This window comes from Scardinius erythrophthalmus (assembly GCF_964197995.2).
Source record: "Scardinius erythrophthalmus genome assembly, chromosome: 16".
Lineage (NCBI taxonomy): Eukaryota > Metazoa > Chordata > Actinopteri > Cypriniformes > Leuciscidae > Scardinius > Scardinius erythrophthalmus.
The window spans coordinates 16,642,802-16,664,180 of NC_138236.1; the positions used below are offsets into that span (position 1 = coordinate 16,642,802).

The 21,379-nt window shown below is 38.5% G+C and overlaps 1 protein-coding gene across 1 annotated transcript in view; it reads right to left on the reverse strand.

The window, feature by feature from the left end:
- The window catches only part of galnt1 (UDP-N-acetyl-alpha-D-galactosamine:polypeptide N-acetylgalactosaminyltransferase 1), a 101,737-nt gene that overhangs the window by 18,917 nt on the left and 61,441 nt on the right, over window positions 1-21,379 (reverse strand). The window contains exon 5 of the mRNA XM_081388671.1: window positions 9,860-10,026. Within this exon, the coding sequence (XP_081244797.1) occupies window positions 9,860-10,026 (167 nt within the window). The remainder of the gene's footprint in view (window positions 1-9,859; window positions 10,027-21,379) is intronic.

The following is a 21,379-nucleotide window of genomic DNA, read 5'->3' on the forward strand; positions in this document are numbered from 1 at the left end:
ATATGTGTTCAGACACATAAAGATCAGACTGAAACTGTGAAACAATACAGAAGAAGCCTGTGAAATATCAACATTCATTAGTTACATTTATGGTTGAGATAACACATGTACATTAGTGGTTCTCAACCTTTTTGACTCGATTGTGAAAAATCTCAATAAGGAAAAAGTTCTTACTTTTTAGTTGAATATTGAATTTATTAACATCATAAATGATTGTAGTATATTAAATTAATGAACCATGAAACATCTTTGAATCTAGAAGTTATGTTCTGAATTCCAGAATTGTATGTTCTTCAATTAAAGGTGCCGTAGAATGGATTATTTTATTATTTTATAATGTTTCCTGGGGTGCCCTTATAATGTTAGTATGTTTATTAGATCAAAATTTGTTATAATTTAGAAATAAAAGGCATATTTCCTAGCCTGATTTCATACCCTGATCTGGACACTCTGTTTGAAGGGGCGTGTCTGCTGTGAGACTTCAGTGTAAACGCCCACTGCTGTGATTGGCTGACATGCTTGCATATGAAATATCTGGCATTACATGTAGAGCTATCTGGAAAACATTTACTATTACAGCGATTATACGTTTTTACTATTACAGCTATCGGGATTAACGAATCATGATAAGTTTTTTAAGTATTTAGATCTATTCCAGCATTGAGCAGATGACAGCCTGTCGATCGCGTGAATGAAGATCTTATCACTGCAACGCGATTTACTGATGCATAAACAGTGTTGAACGACTTTGAGAGAAAGATTATCTGTCTGGACTTGAACAATTACACATCAGAAATTCACATAACCCACTGGTTCTCCAGAGGCTCGGATGAAGGAGCTAAAAAAATATTTTTGTGTTCATTTGTAGTTACATCCAAACACTGAACAACTGCCATGCTTCGTTCGCTCGTCTGCAAGCCACGATGTCTCTCGAGGAAAAAACAATATCGCGCTGGATCTAGATAACACAGTGTAAATTATCGTTAATGAAATCACTACTTACCGCTTGCGGGAATATAACGTTAGTTGAAATTGCCCCCTTCGTCCGTTTGAGACGCCGAGAGAAGCCTGGCTGCTTGATATTGTTCCAGGTTAGAAAAACAGTCTGCGGTGAAATGGGCAGAGCAACTAACAACTTCGAATTAAACTGTAGCGGTATCCGATTATAGATAGATTATAGATAGATTATAGATAGATCTGCCATTTTCTCTATGATCCTCGCTTGTTTCTTCACCTGCAGAACTTCCGATGATTCGGCTGTGCAGTTTCGCCTGGCACTGAGCATGGGCTGGCTTATGCAAATATTTAGAGGCGTACATATTAATGATCCCAACTGTTGCGTCACAGTTGGTGTTATGTGGAGATTCGCCTGTTTTACAGGGGTGTTTTTCAAAAACGAGATTTAAATAAGAAAGAGAAAACTATGGTGTTTGAGACTCACTGTATGTCATGTCCATGTACTTAACTCTTGTTATTTAACTATGCCAAGATAAATTCAATTTCACATTCTAGGGCACCTTTAAAACAAACAAGTTAAATTGAGTTATACGAGATTTCAGTTCACATTTTGATTTTAATTTAGATTTAAGATAGCTTATTTTAATAAATTAACAATATTTTATTCATTTAAATACTTTATTTCATCCTGCAGCCCCTTGGAAATTTCCTGAGGGCCCCTGGTTGAGAACCACTACTGTAATTGATTATTTTAAGGGACAGTTCAAAAAAATATTTTTGTCAGTGGATCACAAAATTTAGCAGAATGTCCATGATGCTCATTTACAACCAATGAATGTAAAAAGAAAAATGGCCCCAGTACCCACTAACCTACATGTCATGGAAAAGGGCATACGCAAGGACATACGACATACATTTCCCTAAGAAAAATATCAACTTTTAAAAAATAAATTAAATATGCTGGTTTTGAATAACATGAGAGTGAATAGATGACAGAATTTTCATGAGACATTTCTTTAACGAAAGCAACAAATAACATCTGTACACAGGTCCAAATCTGTCCCAAAAAAATCTATATATGTCAAACACTCCCACAGATCCAATAATAGGCCTTTAGGAGATCTGACAGGAGGACATGTCTGTGCAATGCAGTCTCACAGAGGGTTTATCAGCTCTCTCATGCTTTATTTGAGGTGGGATATGTGGAACAGAACTGAATGCTAAAAAAAAAACACTCAAGAAACAGAAAGACAAAGGAAACGTTAATTCCTATTTTCATGTCATTATCTGGTGATGTGTCTCTTTTTAACTCCATCCCACAGAAACAACCTGACAACATATAAGTTCCATCCTACATTATTTCCCACTTAAAGGCGTAAATATGCCACATTATGGAAATTAAAGGCATTGCGAACTCCATTACATGTTGTTTAAAACAAGTCCAGTACATGCTCCACTCAAATGAACACTCATCACTCTCTGCAGACACGTGAGCAAATCTATGCACACACGTAAATCAATATCCTGCCGTATTCCTCTAGTCGTTTAAGTGGAAATAAAGAGGAGGAAGAGAGAGTGGGCGGAAAGAGAGGAGGAGAACAAGAGAGGACATCATTAGAGGACAAAATTGAGCGGCAGGAAGATGAGAGGAAGAATTTGGGTCTTTATCTCTCCACAGGAGCGGCAGATTAGCACAGATGAGTGAGGAGGGGGGCTGGCAGCTATTCTTATGCAGGACGTGACCTGCGCAGTCAATCTATTACCGAATGAACTAGTGCATGTGTGTGTGTGCGTGACAGAGCGAGAAAAGAAGACATCGATGTGTCTTTTTTGCATCTGTCAAAATGTCGCAGTGGTTAGATAGGAGTGTGTGTGTGTGTGTGTGTGTGTGTGTGTGTGTGTGTGTGTGTGTGTGTGTGTGTGTGTGTGTGTGTACACGCCATGGGCCTCAATGATGCTTCAAAGCACTCCTGGATGAACACTCTGTCAATGTCTCTGCAGTCTCTCACCCACAGACTTAATTCTGATGTTATTACAGTTATTCCAGCTGCACATTTTCTGTCATGGTGGGCACTTTCCATTGACTTTTATAGCTTTTATACTGAGGTAATGATGTTCTTCGATCCCTACCTCAGATCTAAAAAGATTAGTTCACCCCACAATGAACATTCTATCACCAAAAATGCCTCAGTATGTTTTTTGTCAATAAAGTGAAAAGGAGCAAATTTTCTGTGAAATTTCACTGACATAATGTCCATTGTCCATTATCAATAGTGTAGCGAATCAGCGATGTATAAAGCAACAGCTCACACAAAAGTCACTGTGTTGGTCAACGTTGCGAATTTGATTTGAACCCATTGAGGAATCTGTGTGGAGAATTTTTTTGTCCAGTCAACTGACCGTTCGCAAAGACCCGCCCCCTTTAGTTACTGCTGCTATGTCCGACAAGCCACGCCGCACTCACGCCACACACCATGTTCTCATAAACGGATGTTTGTAAACGGACGTGCGTCTGACGTCAGTGTGTTGTCAATTCGGCGGGTAACTTTGACAAGAATGAATGAACAGACGCATATCGTTGCCACTATACTGTTATTATTACGGCATTACTACCTGCAGCACCAACTATACTCGAGGCAAGTTCAAATTCGCCAAATGAACATACTCGTTGTGCGAACATTTTATCATCGCCGGCAGGAGAGGAGAGGAGGAGAAGACTGCAAGTAATCCTGCGAGAACCACCGAAACTTCTTGTAAATGGTCTGAAAGTCCGTACAGAAAATGCTTTCACACTAGAAACAAACATTTGTTCAGTTTGATCCGGACCGAGACTACTACTTTTCATTCGTCCAGGGGAGGTTTCACACCTGTAATTTTGATCAAACTGAAAAGTCCAAAAATCCGGACCAAACAAGGTAGGTGTGAAAGGGCCCTCTGACTGCTTTGTCGAACAAAAATGGCGGATTCGGCAGATGGCGGATTATGATTGGTCAGATCGCCTGTCAGTCAAACTCCCTGCAAAGGGTCAAATTGTTCAGAAACGACAATTTTGACTTCCTTTGGTTGGACAAAAGTAAAAAAAAAAATTACAGTATACATACAGTATAGTAACAAAGCCTTTTGCTAACGTTAGCCTTTAGCCACACTGGTGTGAAAACAAAACCCAAGTAGTGTACTCAGCTTCCTGTAGTCAACAACACACAGACTCTATATGAACTAACATACATGCTCAAAATAGTACAAGGCAGGATGAGGAAAGGATAGATCTTATCACTAGCAGTTACATTCACTATTTACCTTCCAATACAAACCATATATCTGATAACTAAAAGAGAGCAAAAGAAATACAAAGAGGAACCTTGAGAGAAAGAGAGAATCAATAAATTTAAAAAAATATGAAGGACAGAGTGAGAAAAGGGGATATAGTGTTTTCTGTAGTGTCCTTCAGATAAATAGTGCTCTTCTGAAACTGTAAGGTCAGCGTTTCCAATGAATGAAGGTTTGAAATGAGCAGATATTCACTGATTTATGTCTCACTACCAAACGTTAAATACAGTAGGTTACTCCTATTGTAATAGCCTAGAGCAGAGACTGCCAACTATTTTTGTCATCCAAGTTCCAACCCCCTTAGCCCTAAATATTTACTTGAAATTTTGAGATTTTAAGTTAATATTTCAATAATTAAACAACACATTTACATTTTTGTGGTTCTCCGATGTTGGTTAATGGTCACATGACATGCAGGTAAACAAAAAAGTATCTTTGTTATTTTTTTAAGTATGTATTTTATTTAGATTTTTTATATATTTTTAAATATTATGTTTTTTTTGAGCCACTCACAAAACCTTTGCAATTCCCTCACAATCCCCAGTTTGGGAAACCCTGACACAGTGAACTCAAAAAAATTGAGCTGTGGTACTAATAAAGACAACGTGGGTTTGAATCTAGCTCGCAACATTCCCAATACTGTTTCAATCCTCTTCTAATTTCCTAACAGAGCTGGGTGTGGGTGTTTATGTAAGTTTGTGTGTGTGTGTGTTTGTCATCACATCACAGTGCTGTCAGCGGTCTCGTTGGCTGCTGTCTGTGTTTGTGAGTGAATGTTCTCCCCGGAGCTGTCCACCCCGAGCCGGGTCACATGGAGCACCCGAGCAGGGCTTTCAGCAGCCATAGCAATGATGCCGAAGGGAAACAGAGTCGTGCAGAGGTCAGTTATACAGAAGTCATTGGCACTCCAGAGCAGCTGCCATCGAGACCACTGACAGCAAGAGGCACATTTCTACAGTCAGCCGAAACGCTCCTGACCTCTCGGGTCACTCAGAGTCAGAGGCGAAACCGGGATTGTATGTGCAAAACACTTAGTGGGACTCCCAACACAACCTACAACAATGAACTTAATACATATGAAAATATATCAACCCTTTCACACAGCAATCCCAGTAAATTACTGTAAAATTACCAGAATGGCTTTACCGGTAAATACACAAAAATGCTGTACACATAGGCAAAGGCAGATAACTGGCCACAGCAGCAAAATGTGTGATGTCAGTCATCGGAAATTATCTTTAAACGCTGCGTTGTTGTCTTCATTCACACACATGAGTAGAAGTGCTTTAGTTTCTGTTCATTTTAACAAAAATGTTTGACTTCTGAGTGACAGGCGTAAAGGGATGACCACACAGAACATGTTTTTCTCTTAAAAACACGAGATGCACATAATAGTATCCAACTGCAGAGCCACAGCGCTGATGAATAAAAAAAGAAGGCAGGGTCTTGAGCTATGAGACAGTGCAAGGGTCAAAGATGTCCATCTAGCGCATATTTACACAGAAAAACTATTGACAAGCAGGTAAACTGTAAACAACACAGAATAATCACGTCCTCTCCATAATAACTTTAAGATTGGCCCAAAGACTTCTTACGTCAGGACCTCACACGTGCTCATACCGGTAATCTTCATTCTTTATTCACACACAGTACCGGTAATTTACTGGTAATATTACAGCTTCTTGTACTGCTAAATTGCCAGAACCAACTTATCAGTATTTTGAAAAGGTCTCTCTTAATGATATTTTACCGGTTATTTACCAGTAAAGAGCATGAAACGTGTGAAAGGGACTAATTTTAGTTTAGTGAATATTGCAACTTTATTTCTCAACCAAGTTAATCTTTTAAAGAGGTGAAAATTCTGTCATTTACTCACTCTTATGTTGTTCCAAACCTGTATGAATTTTTTCTCCTCCAGTACACCAAAGAAGAATGTAAAATTATTTTTTCATTCAGGGACAAACCAACATTTTTTTTGGTCCCCACTTTTTTATTGTATGGACAAAAAGAGCTGAAACATTGTTTAAAATATCTAACATGTTTTGTGTTCCACAGAGGGAAGAAAGTCATCCAGGTCTGGAATAACATAAGGGTGTATAATGTACATTTTTGGGTGAACTCTGCCTTTAAGGCTTTTTACAAACTTGAATTTTGTTGTATTACATTAATTCATGTTTTTTATTATTAAAGCCTGTGTTTTGCTTAATAAAATTACAGTTCGGATAAATAACTTAAATTGTACCAGGTAAACATGAAGACTAGATCTTCTTACCTCACATCTCAAAGCTCTCTTTTAATTTAACAGGTAAACATGAAGACTAGATCTTCTTACCTCACATCTCTAAGCTCTCTTTTAATTTAACAATCAATAGGAAACAACATGACCCATCACAAACTAATGCAGTTGTCTGATTCAGTTGAACTTCATGACATTGTACAATTTATGACAAAAAATGCCCAACAGCCAATTTTTTACTCACTGTCTTTGTTTTACTATACTTTCATAAATGTTCTGTGTGTCTTGTCGTGTCACTGCCTCGACATTCAGCAGATCTCTGTTTACATCAATGCAGGGAGAAGCGACGGCACTGCAGTGGCAGAGAAAATGATTCAGTGCTATGGGAAAAAATGCAGGTAGCATCAAGCGCAGCTCTGTCAAAGCCTGGACTGAATAATTACACTAATAAGAACAACACGGCAAAATCAGATTTCCAACGTATCCCTGGAGAGCAGTATGCATATGATAACTTGATTAACATTTAAATAATTTATCATTTAAAATCATTTTAATGAGTTTTACAGTGAGCTGTTAGGCTCAATAGACTAATGTATATATAATTTTAGGATTTAATCAAATTTAAACCACAGTGGATGATATCCACACTGCATAGTTTATGAAAGAGCTAGAAATGTGACGAAGCTCAAAGCCTTTGAATTTTTTCTGTGTTATCACAATTCTTAAACATTATGGTTCGCATATTCTAAAATAGGGATGCACTGGTAATAAAATTCTGGTCAGTACCAAAAAGCCAATTATTTTCATGTTATGGCTAATAACCGTAATAATATTAATTCTGCTTTGTCCATAAATTTCTTTTTAAATTGTCTAAAATATTACAAATAAAACACTAAAATTAAAATCAATCGTTTTAAATGCTACAAGTGGCTTAGGCATAGGTATATGTGAGTGTGTGTCTATGTGCAAGTTAATGATAACATAATTCCAGGTATGTATTCATTACACCTACTAATACACTAATCCCATAATCTAGCCAAATTACAGGTTAGTGCAGATAACGGCAAAGACTAGAGCTGCAAACCCACACACAGCAGCAGACACACAATAGAGCTTGTCAGAGTTAACTGTATAAATCTGTCTTAACAAACACGCTTGTTTTACAGTGCGTAAATCACATTTCAACTTTGACGTTAATACGCAACAAGGTCACCGGCCATCTTTTTCCTCAATATGTGTTCTGTTCCCTTTTACTGCACACAAACACACACATACACACACCGAAAGCAAAGCTGACATGATACAGGCATTTTCAAAGAGTGGAAAGTACAAAACCATGTCATTATCTCTGGAGCTCTGCAGTTCAATGTCCTCATCTTAACTCCGAGATCTGTGCGAGAGCATTTATTTGTGTATGCAAGAGACATCTGTGCTATCATTCTCTCCTCTCAGTAGTAAGCATCACAAACATCTGTCAGCATGAAATGGAAATTCACTATTTTCTAAAGGCATAATCAAAATGTCATACCTCGATCTTCGGGGAAAACAAAAGATTTAGTCCTCTTAAACCCTGCCTCTTTCTTACAATCAACCTCAAGCTCACATTCAGATCTGCCTCCATCCAATCAACAACTGATGGAAGTCGTCACTCGTCACCCTACATTTTTTCTTTTAAAATAATCCATTTCTATACGATGTACGTCACTGTCACCGTTACACAGTTCAAACCAAGTTGAAAATTCTGCTATTACTTTCTCACTCTTACGCAACATCTAACTATCCTTTGGTGGAATGTGAATGGAGAAATGAATAGCAAAATGTCTAAGCTTCTCCTTTCCATTCTAAGAAAGGGAATGGTTGATGCATTTCAACACGATTTTCAAGGTTTTTCATAAAAAAGGCTTCATTTCTTTCTGGTTCTGAAATTTAAAAGCCATAATATTGCTTCAAAATACTTGGAATAGCATAAACAGTGTATGCTATTTTTGTAGCTTTGAAACCTTTCATTCTATAGAAAAGAGCAGTATGAAAATTCTTTACTCTTTTTATGTTCCATAGCAGAAGGTCATGCAAGGTTTTAACAACACGAGGGTGAGAAAATTACATAATTTTTACTATTTTATTTTTTAACTATTGCTTTAAACATCAAGAAAGGGTTTCAGCAAACACAGCCACATGTTGGTACACCTATAGAGCTGGTAAGTCCCGCCCATCCGTAAAACCCCAAGTGGACCTCTAGGTTGAAAAATCGTCAATGCAAGTGAATGGGAGAAAATAATTATTTTCTGGTCCCGTTTGAATTGTGCCATGATTGTGAACATATGTTGTCTGTGAATTTTTTATATAATTTTTCATGTTACGAGTTTGACAGTATATGGTATGATTCTTCGGCTAGCAGTTGTGGAAAAGACATAAGGAGAAAGACTACATGTCGCCTATGTGACGTCACCCCATAAAGTTGACTTACCCGTGGTTTTCACCAACCTCAATGATTTTGTCCTCTCCCTGAAAGAAGGCGGTGAAGTGCACCAAGGATACATGTCATGTTTAGCGGGATCCGTGAGCTAGTGTCTGTGTGCGAGTGGTGGTGACGTTTCAAACGCGTCGAAAGCAGCGAAGAGTTGTAGTCCACAAAGTGCTCTCACACAAAGTCTAACCGTATCAAACTTCTACCCGCTAAATTCTAGCATTCTTTACACGAAAAGTTATATAAAAAATTCACAGACAACATATGTTCACATTCATGGCAAAATTCAAACGGGACCAGAAAATAATTATTTTCTCCAATTCACTTGCATTGACGATTTTTCAACCTAGAGGTCCAGTGGGGTTAGCGGAAGGGGCGGGACTTACCAGCTCTATAATTGAGGACATGGTTTTTATACCGAACTTATGACATTTTCTATCCCCTACCCTAAACCTACCCATCACAGAAAACTTTCTGCATTTTTACATTTTTAATTAAAAATAATTTGTTCATTTAGCATTTTGAATTACAAGGACATCGGCGTGTCCTCATAATGTAGGGGGTGTGGCCTGAAACCTGAATACACACCACAACATAAGGACTTTGGGTCCTCATAATCTAGGTGCAACCAGAACACATACATACTTTTGTTTTTCTTTTGATGGTGAGGACTTTTCGTTGACCTCTATTGTTTTTATACTGAGATAATATCCCAAAATATTTTCTATCCCCTAACCCTAAACCCCTTTCTGCATTTTTATATTTTCTTTAAGGCATTATTTAGCATGTTTACAAAGCTGTTAAACTTTGGACCTTTGGCTGATCAATGTAGGCGATTTCAGGTTTTATTATATTTGTGGCAACACTCTCACCTCTCTCACTGGCATCATCCACTAGCACGATTTCCTCTAGCAGGTGTCTCGGAGACCTGTCCATGACGCTGTGGACTGTTCGGAGCAGTGTGGTCCACGCTTCATTATGGAACACGATCACCACACTGGTGCGTGGGAGATCGTCCGGATACAACTTTGTTTTACACCTGAAAAAAAAAAAACACACAGAGCCAATCAGAATGAACAAAACAAGGATAATCAAGATAAAAAAAATATTTAAATGGCTACATTCTCTAAAATTCTCTCCCTTCCAGAGCACAGACACACACGGTCTGGAGAGCTGCAAAGAGCTGTATGAGATGAGAGGAGATTAGCACTTATCCGAAACACACAGGCGGTTATGAAGAAGCGGTAAGTGGAGAGCTGCTGAAGAGACTGTGAACGCATCTCATCCAGTGTGAGGACTGAGGAGCTCTAAAAACAGTTGACGGTGGAATAAATGATGACAGAGTCTGAATGAATGGTCACACCTTCCTTAAGGTGTAACCTTCAGTGTGAATGAGCTAACAATGAGCATTCACTAAAGGCGGGCATACACTGTGCGATGTCTGTGCGATTTCAGCAAGGAACCTACTCACACTGAACGAGTAGATCGCATGCGATGTAAAGCCAAAGCTCAGGATTTATGTGCTCACACTGTACGGTCCGAACGTCGAGCTGCGACTTGATTGCTCACACTATACGTGTGAAATATGCGCAATTCAGCGCGATAAATCCTCGTGCCGGGTTGCGCCTATGGACGATATCATGTAGCCTATCCAGAGATATTGTCAAAACAAGCATCAGCTATCAATATCAAGAAGATTTAGCGTTTCCAATTTATATATTAAATATTTATATATTCAATTATTAGTAGGCTATAGTATTATTGTATTATTATTATTATTATGGAAGGCCTAGGCTACTTTTATTATTAAAGTGATAGGCTATTTAAATTGCCACGCAACAATTTCATAGCGCATCACCGCATAACCAACGCGCTGTGAGGATAATAAAATATTACATAGAAGCTTACTTCTCCTCATTAAAAATTGTCTAAAACATTTAGGTCGATTACAAAGAATTATATACATATAATTAATTATTAACAGTCTATAATATATGTCCGAACACTGCAATAATTCATCAATGAAAATTAAAAACAGCTTTATTTCAAAAACATTTTTTAACAATAAAGAGGCAAAGTGTTAGGCTACATCGCAGGTGGCTTGGAAGAAGTGGGTAATGGTTAATCTATTTTGCAACACGAACTGGAGGTAAGCAACAGTAATTTGTAGCTTTGAACTACAGAACTTAAAGATCTCCCTTTTTGCGTTTTTTTTTTATTTATTATTTTTTTGTTTGTTTTTTTGCTGCAGATTAAACTGTTTTCGCGCAGGCGCAGTGAGGGAAAAAACACTGAGTTTAGGGCAATCGGTTCGTAGCTCTGCTTCAACTGTGCGATATAGTCACGAGGAGCAACCAAAATTTCTAACATGCCAGAAATTCATCCGACCATCCGATTGCCGGTCGGGAGAGGTTAATCGCCTCTCGTTTCCCCCTGTACACTGCACGAACACTGCAAGACAAACGACGCGCGACAAAGCTGAAAATCGGCCCGACCCGAAAAAGAGTCGCACGAGTCAGATTCGGCTCAAAATCGGACGAAAATCGCACAGTGTATGCCCGCCTTAACAGAGACGAGAGATTTATCGGATTGACTGATGTTAGCACTTTTATCTAGTCTTCATTTTATCTTGTTCTCTCAGAAATATTTGTCTAAACAATAATAGAAGCTTAGCAGAATGTTGACGCTTTCATACAATGAAAATGAATGGGCCATATAATGTCAATGAGCCTTTCGCACCGGGTAGTTATAGGAACTTTGTTACAGGAACTAGCAACCAGGGTGGTTCCCAGATAACTAAATGTTCCCCTAGGGCAGGGGTGCCCAATCCTGCTCCTGCCGATCGACTGTCCTTCACAGTTCATCTCCAACCCTAATCAAACACACCTAAAGCAACCAATTAAAGTCTTCAGGATCACTTGAAAGTTAAAGGCAGGTGTGTTTGATTAGGGTTGGAGATGAACTGTGAAGGACAGTCGATCGGCAGGAGCAGGATTGGGGACCCCTGCCCTAGGGTAATTTCCCTTGTTGCATTCGCACCGCTAGTAAGAATTCTGAAGTGACATAAGCCGCGCTTGTTGCTGTGACTTTTATTCTGACGGCGAGGCGGCCATTTATTTTGACTGCGCTGAGAACGCCAGAGCATCACACAACGCCACACAGCCCGAGCACTCCTATTCTTCATCTTTATTAGTTTACGATCTGTTTAACAGTCCTGTCCAATACGTTCTTAGATAGAACTGTTATACAAAGAAAGTATATGAAAAAGTATTAGCGTTTGTCGTGTGGTTGATGCACAATGTCGCTAGCTGAGCAGAAATACATAATCATGTTTCGCTTGGTCCCCTCAAAGGTTGAGAGGTCCGCCTATGACTGTTTTCCATGTTCATAGAGTTAGTTCTCATAGTCTCATAAACCATCACAACACACCAAATTTTAATTTTGGCATTTATAAGAAAGGAGGAAGGGAAGATTTTCAGTAAATGACTTAGGACTTCAATTTTAGTTGGTTTTTAAGTGAACAATACAGAGCCCGTAAAGGGACATGGTAAAAGAATAATACTCTTTTGCATTTAGCATAAAATGCATATTAGCATCCCTGCTTCATTTCCTATAGTATATTAGCATAAAAGTATAAAATGCTTTCACACACTCAAGAGAATTATAGCGCTCTCCCAAGAAAGTCTGCATTCGTTCACAAAAGTTTTGCGCTCCCCAAAGAAACTTTCTGGTCCCTGGCAAAACGTTTGTTTGCATGCAAATCCTTTGAATTCCCTCGAGAAACTTTGCATTCAATTGCAAATAAATCAAAAGTTTTGCGAGCGAACACAAACTTTCTCAAGGGAATGCAACATATCTGAAATATAATTTTTCCTCCCATCTCAATTTTGTCCCCATCACCATGTCCCTCCCGAACGTTTTTCCAACATTTATTCCTATAAATGTTCCCATAAGCATTCCATCCCTCTACTTTCTCATTGGTCTATATCTCTGTCAATCAGCCAGAGAAAGGGCACTCATTGGCCAGTTGAGGGGTTGTGGGTGGGTTCAGAGAATGTGTTGATTGTTTGGTGATTATGTAAGCGCAGGTCACTGTGCCAGTCTGTGCTGTGGTAGGAACAGGAAAGCCCGTGTTTGTTGAATCTGGAGAGCTAAAGTGGGACACACGCTTCCACTTCCTGCCCCATTTCCTGTTTGCCCTGGCACAGCTGGGGGATTCTGGCCTGCGATTACCCAAAAAGACAAAACATCAAGCACAAAACCACATCAAGAGGCAAAATATAACCACAACGCTCCAAAAAAACAAGAACATTGAAACAACATTAGAGGCAAAAAACACCTTCCAACCTACTTTCTAGTGGTGCAACGGATCACTAAATTCACGATCATTTTTCGGATCAGCAAAAGGGGGGAGGGGGGGGGGGGCTTAATGTAACTTTGCTTTTCATTTATCACTTAAAGCCCACTTTAAGTACTTCCATACCACAGCAAATATCTAGCTTTTAACAATTAAACATTATTAAAGACAAGTGAACAGTCATTAATAAAAAAAGAACAAATACACAAATTGCAAGCATATAAATACAATATAACAAAGTTTCAAATAAAGGTCTAACAGTATTCAAGTACAGAAATGTAATCATGTAAAATAACACTTTAATGTTCACTGTATAAATTGAATATAGATTAATCTTTGTTAAATATGTGTTTTGTTGTTTGGTTAACATTAATGACAGAGACAACAGCATATTTATGGACTGCTGTCATTTTAAGACCTAATGAACAGATCCAATATAATGATACACATCCGATTTCTTTCTCAACTGTTTACGTTCACTTAAGACATAACCGACTGTGTTTGCGAGAATACTTGCAGAGACGGGTAGTTTGACAATTTTGTGTGTATGAGTCCGTTCAAGCGCAAGGAGACACAAAAGAGGAATCAATTCGGTGTTTGTGAGCTATCAGAAACGCACCTTCCTTTGTGTGTGCACTTTTGGTGCCTGCAGCTGTACGCTCAGATAACGTCAAGAGAAAACGTGATAAACTTTCACTCTATGATGGTTAAACTTAGCAATTAATCCGCAAATCACATGCGTTCCGAACAGTGGGGCCTGGTCCGTACAGATCACGGATCAACTGCGACCCATTGCACCCCTACAACTCGACATCACACACACACACACACACACACACACGATTAATTAAGTGAAGGTGAGAGGTTGTAGTCCATCATGTCCCATCACTGCAGTAACACAGCCCCCCCGGCCCCATCTTTCTTAAACTCATCATCTGGAAACACACAGACACACACAGACTGCTCTTTTTAAATTCATTAACCTGATGTCGACTCTCAGGACCCCAGACAACGGTTTAATTTGCAGCCGAGGCTTCTCATTGGTCAACCCTGCAACCTGCCTGATTAAAATGAAGCACAGAATTTTCTCTCATTCCTTGGTGTCCGTTCTCCTAGATTTTCTGTCTCTATATAAAAATCTATTTTATAAAGCAGGGAGATCATGCATCCCTTCCCTCCAATCACCACAGACACCATCAAAGTGTGAGTGAGCTGAGTGGGTGAGGTAGCATATGCCTGGCCATGGTGTGTGTGTGTGAGAGTGTGTGTGTGTGTGTGTGTGTGTGTGTGGACATGTTTTTCTACACCGGTGGGGACTTAAACCTGAATGCACACAGACTCATGGGGACTCGTGTCACCGTGGGGACCTAAATTGAGGTCCCCATGGGTACAAAAGCTTATAAATCATACAGAATTAGTTTTTTTGAAAATGTAAAAATGCAGAATGTCTCCTGTGATGGGTAGGTTTAGGGATAGGGGCAGTGTAAGGGGATAGAATATACAGTTTGTACAGTATAAAAACCATTACGTCTATGGAGAGTCCTCACAAAGATAGTGCACCAGACATGTGTGTGTGTGTGTGTGTGTGTGTGTGTGTGTGTGTGTGTGTGTGTGTGTGTGTGTGTGTGTGTGTGTGTGTGTGTGTGTGTGTGTGTGTGTGTGTGTGTGTGTGTGTGTGTGTGTGTGTGTGTGTGTGTGTGTGTGTGTGTGTGTGTAAAGGCTAAATCGGGCTAAAATAGCTGCAACAACGTGGAAACAAGTGACTGATCAAAAGATGTAAGGAATCAAAGATGAAACACACACACACACACACACACACACACGCTCACACAAACCCTCAGAGACACCAGACACGCACACAATCACATTTCTCAGGCCCCAGGAATAATTGGATATATTTGGTGCAATCAGAGAGACAAAAACAGCCGTAGGTCTGTAGAACTCTTCCATCACACACGCACGCACATTATTATACTGGATTTTTTTTTTTTTTTTCAGCGTCCTCAGGCCAAATCTTGCTCGACTTTAGCACATATAGAGAGAGAGAAAGAGAGATGCAGAGGAAGAAGAATGTGAGCTGTAGTTCTTCAGTCATTTACAGGACATCCTACTCGATCGAGTGCAATGATGCAGCTCAGTGTGATTTTACACACATTTTCGGCTGTGTGTGTGTCTGGGAGGGATAATTGAGGACAGCCTTTCTCTTCTACTTTTCCTCTCCCTCTAAAGCAGCGATAACAGCCAGAGGACACACAGGATCGGTTAGTCATCAGTTCTCAAAGTCATCGTAATCTCAAAACCACACACACACACACACACACACACACACACACACACACACACATGCACGCTACATGTAAATCCAAATCTCTCTGACCAGCGCCTTCATCATATCAAAGAACAGAATCAAAACAGAACATGAAAAAAGAAAAACAACCAGCTGGTGTCAAGGCTGGCTTCATAATCCAAAACACAGACTATAAATGTCAAAATCATTGTAGAAGGACTACAATATAGGACTAAAATAATCTTTAAATAGGTTGTGAAGCCACTTCCCCCTATTAAACTTTGATAATATAATAATTATAATTATAAGAAATGTTACTTGAGCACCAAATCAGCATATTAGAATGATTTCTGAAGGATCATGTGACACTGAAGACTGGAGTAATGATGCTGAAAATTCAGTTGGAATAAATTACATTTTAAAATATATTACAAATATTTTGAATTGAGCAAAAGATACTTCTTTAAACAAAAATTGTATCGACCTCAAAAGGCGGTGTAAAATAAATGTAGAGTAAACAATCTTTTATTCATCAGAGTTTATTCTACAGAAGTAGCAGGATAACATTTAGGAACATTTGAAAAATATGATTGATAATTTTCCAATTTCACATGTCTTTGTCTGCATTTCAGATTGCATCTTTGACTCCTAAAACTCTAGTACTTTAGTGAAAATTATTTATACATAAATCAATCTCATATTTCATTGTATTTATTTTAGTGTTTATTTTGTACTGTTAATTATTTTCTCATCCAATGTTATTAGTAGGCACTGCCTCTCAACCCTTACTTTTTTTTACCTTGCCAATAAAAGCTACCTGAATCTGAAAGTAAAAGAGACTGTCAAACTGTAAAGGAAATATTGTGTAATCATGCCACAGTACAACTTTCAGCATCAAACACACACACACACACACACACACACATACATACACAGTTCCCTCCCAGACAGCAGGAATGCGGTGAAGGAGAAAAGGTCAGTATTGTTCCCAGCTGTGAGCTGTTCTCTCTACACAACACACAACTATAAAAACAGTGTGTTGGCGTGGTTGTGTAAATCTATGCTGACTGTGAGTTTACAGTCTTGACCATATGCTTTTAATGGTTCTGCATAACCTGCTAATTACAGAAATACAAGCCAAAAATGCTTTGCTTACCACATTGGGAAGGAAAACCAATAAAAGTCACACACGGGGAAAGAAAACGAAAATAAAAAGAGCACAACTAAGAACCAAGCAATGCATGATTTAGCTGACGAATCGCATAGTGATTATGTTAATCACATCATTAAACAGTATGCAGAACAGCCAATCAGATAACCAAGCACACTGATGAACAGCTAATCATGTTATGAAGGTCAATACAACAATAAAATGTTAAAGGGTAACTCTCGCCAAAATGCAACCTAGGGTCTTTTTGTTAATCTACCCAAGGCAAACTTTCTTTAAAAGCATAATTACAATGGAAACGCCACTCTTAAGTTTGACCGTATTTTCGTTTTCGGTCAAATTGCCTTTTGAATGGGAGTGCTTGGGGCACTTCTATGATAGCATCAAAAATCGCTATTTTTAAAACACTAAGAAGGCTCGACACAACATGAAACTGTGCTCAAAGTATCACCAGGGGCTCTTCACATGAACTCGAGCATTGAGAACATTGTTTGTGTACACAGAGTTTACTAAAAAGAAAGATTTTGAACAACTCACTGTAGCTGTGTCCGCCGACATTTTGACAGTCAAAAATAGTCGATCTCCGAATGTGAATGAACTGACTCTGAATTTTAGTATTCTTATATGAGCACCCTTTTTCAAATACAAGGTCAATATTGATTTTCACTAACGACAAAACAACAAACTATCCGTGAATTTATATGGAACTAAGCCATCTTTACTCTCCTCCCTCTTACGTTGCATTCGGAGATCGACTATTTTTGACTGTCAGAATTTTTTTAATGCAAGAATTGACCAACAACAAACAACAACACTGTGCTATGGTCAGCTGCATCATTATAACACACACATGCACTCTTGACATATTTGCAAGAATAGCATAGGTCAGGTGAACTCTTTCTCTCAAGTGTGAGCAATGAAAAGATTTGGTAAAAGGATGTGATGAAATTTTACCGTGAAAATTGTTGATCTATATTTTTTCAGTTAACGTTTATTTTATTTCAAGTAACAAATAGTGTTTTTTTTAAAGCTTTTTATGTTTAAGTTTAGTTGTTTTATAAAAATAGCTTGTTTTTGTCCATCGAATGATTTGTAATAACTGGTTTTAATTATCGCTACACAGTACATCAGATGTTTTCTGATTTTTTGTTCTTAATTTAATGTTATAAATGCCACAATTTTCTCAGACAAAATTTGAAAACTCAAATATGAAACTCTTTATTTCCTGTTCTTCTTCTTTTGGCAGATTTTTGTGTCAATCAAAATTCTGTTTCCTGTGTTGACTGCAAATATCCTAAAAGGATCATGTCTGGCACTGAGACTTATCTAGTCGACACAGTATTGAGATAGTTTATGCAGGGGTGTGTACGGGAAGAAACAGCCACAACCAGCGAAAAATACATAAAGATGTTTGCTCACACACACACTTTTCCCTTTGGCAGATACATTTTCAATTGCTTTCATCTGCACTTTCCTTTTTTCTTGCCTAGTAATTCAACTTCCTTCCTTCCGTAGAGATTGAGATATCTTACTTCTTTGATATCACATCTCTCTCTCTCCGGCGCTAGCTTGTCCTCCTTTGATATGTAATTTAGAGAAACAGAATAATGTATTCCATTTTACTCCATTCAGAGCAGCAAAACAGTAATTTAGTACGCATCACACACAGCACTTATGGTGGTGTGTGTGTGTGTGTGTGTGTGTGTGTGTGTGTGTGTGTGTGTGTGTGTGTGTGTGTGTGTGTGTGTGTGTGTGTGTGTGTGTGTGTGTGTGACAAGAGAGAGAGCAGAAGGTCAGGGAAAACAGTGAGGTAACTGGGAAAAGGTTCATCTGCTGATGCACAGTAAGGCATAATTACATGTTTGAAGAGCGTTGCTAAGATACTGTCAAATCAGTCCAATCAAAATCTAATCCTCAAACCAGATAAAAAAAAAGGATCCTTAAAGCTGAAGTGTTTAATTTTTCCTTCTTCAAGGAAAGCTGAAGTGTTTAATTTTTCCTTCTTCAGCTTATGCAGAGAAAATAAGTAAATAAACAATTGCTTTTTTTTTTAATCAGAAGACAAAGCTAATTTTGAATGGTCGTCAATGAAGAAAGATGTTTTTTAGGTTTAGATATATAGTGAACTCGTGGTTCAGAGCAACATTGGCTTAACCAATGGTGTGAGTGGGGCGGAGCTATCTGTTTGTCCAACCAATGAAGGGAGTGTTTAGGAAACATGCTTTGAAAAACATTATATTTCTGCAGTTGCTTTTTTGTGCCAATAGGTCTGCTGTGTGAAAATGTATATTAAAAAAACTAAGTGTACAACAATTAAACAGAAAAAATAAATAAAAAATTGGTGCATGTTATTTTCCATTCACACTCAGTGGCCAGTTTATTAAGTACTAGTGCTGCACGATTAATCGTATCGCAATCGCAATCGCGATGTCAAGCCTACGCGATTATATGACGCAAAATGTTGCGATTTTATATTAAATAAACAAATTAGCGCTGTTAACGCACTTATTAATGCAAATGCTTTTAAACCATTCATGCGCGATAATGCATAAAAGAACGAGCTGCCTGTGAATGTCCTCCACACACACACAGATAGACACGCGCCAGTATCAAGTTCTCTTTCGCGGTAGAACGAACAACACACATGTATACCAAAATGAACGCGCTGCCTGTGAATGTCTGACTGTGACACACAGAAAGACTCCCGCTAATATCGTGCGTGCGTGTCGAGTGTCTTTATAACATAAGAGTAGTCTTATGATGAACATGAAGAGTTGTGATGACTGAGAATGAGGCGCGTGTGAGATCCGCGTCTCTGACAGCGGCTGGTCTTAAAGGGATAGTACACAGTAGCCACTAATTACATCTGTCGCTAAAGTTATTCTATTTTTTTTTTTTTTTTGCTTTTTTTAATTATTTTTCTTTACCCCTGACATGTATGGTTATATGTACTCTTGTATGTAAATTATGTTTTGTTCTTGTTAAAATGCAATAAAAAATAAATAAAAATCTGTCGCTAAAGTTAATCAAAGAACAAAGGAAACAGAGAAAAACACTCACTGCTCTTGACTAAAGAACTTTTTTCTTTAGGCTATTTATCACTAATATGTGTGTGCATTTATTTTCCTTGAGAACCAAGCAAGTTGACTCATGAAACCATTTGTTTATTATATCGCATATCACAATCGTAATCGCAATATTGACCTCAATTATCGCAATATGACATTTTCCCCAAATCGTGCAGCCCTATTAAGTACGCATCTCAAATACTCAGCAGGACCACAGAACAGCTCGAATCCTTCGTGACATGGGTTTAACAAGATGCTGGAAACCTTCCTTGTGCATGTTGACATGATCACATCATACGGTTGCTGTAGATTTGTCAGTAGGATCATGCAACACTGAATATTAAGAAAACAGTTTGGTCAAAAATACATCTGTTCAGGGCAAATAATTGGAATAAGGGCACTAACAAGCATTGTTAAATGCTGTCTGACAAGTAAAAAAAAAAGACAAGACAAGACTGGCTGTCACCTCCAAGCACACCTGCACACACCGTCACCGTTACATGTATCTGATCTGTCAGATCATTTGTAAAACAAATACTGAAATGCAAACAAATTTGACATTTTCCGGAACAGGATCCGGCACAAATTAAGCACTTGTTAGAGAAGGAATTAGGTTTGGCTTATGAGTGTTCGATATGAATGTTGAAGGAAAATGTCCTGCTTGTATATTTATACTCATTTACACACAAAAGAAAGAGAGAGAGAAATTTGGCACAACATAATTACAAAACTCATTAAACAGCAAAAATCCTGGCATTTTTATCAGACCAACAGATCTCTCCAGTGACCCAGTGATTTATCACCACGCCAGACACTGCCAGGATGCATATGCTAATGATTCAGTTCATTAAACACACTTGACGTAATGCTTGACGTGCAGCTGTATGTGAGTGTGTGAATATTACGTCTGCTTCATAGACGTGCTTCTGCTTTACTTGGCTCAGAGACCCGGGTGACATTATTGTCATGGTGGAATAGTTTCCATGGTCACGCCTTGAAAGAGAGAACATCCAGGGACTTATTAAAATCGTAAATATTTAAGGCAAGGTCTTTTGAAAGTGTGTGTGTTCACTGCAGAAGGACAAACTACACATTATTTAGTGCAGTGGGAACTGAGAGAGAACAGTTTGGAGTGATATCCCACAGAACAAAAGGAGCGTCACACACACACACACACACACACACACACACACACACACACACACACACACACAACGTGCTTTTCTTTGCTTTCTCAAGGACGAATTTGACATGTTCTCTACACGTCTTTTCTATTCTCTGCCTCACCTCAGTGAACTTAATACTGCAAAGCGTAAAAGAAATAGTTGACACACACACTCACGCACTATGCACACACAGTAATCTGACCTCTACAACACACACATTGACTGCCAATATTTGATGTGGCAAACTCTCACAGGTTAATAGGTGTTTAAATAACACTTAGGGTGAATGATTGCGCCACGTCAAACAATTCACCACATGCTACGTAGTCCACAGTCAAGTCAGGTC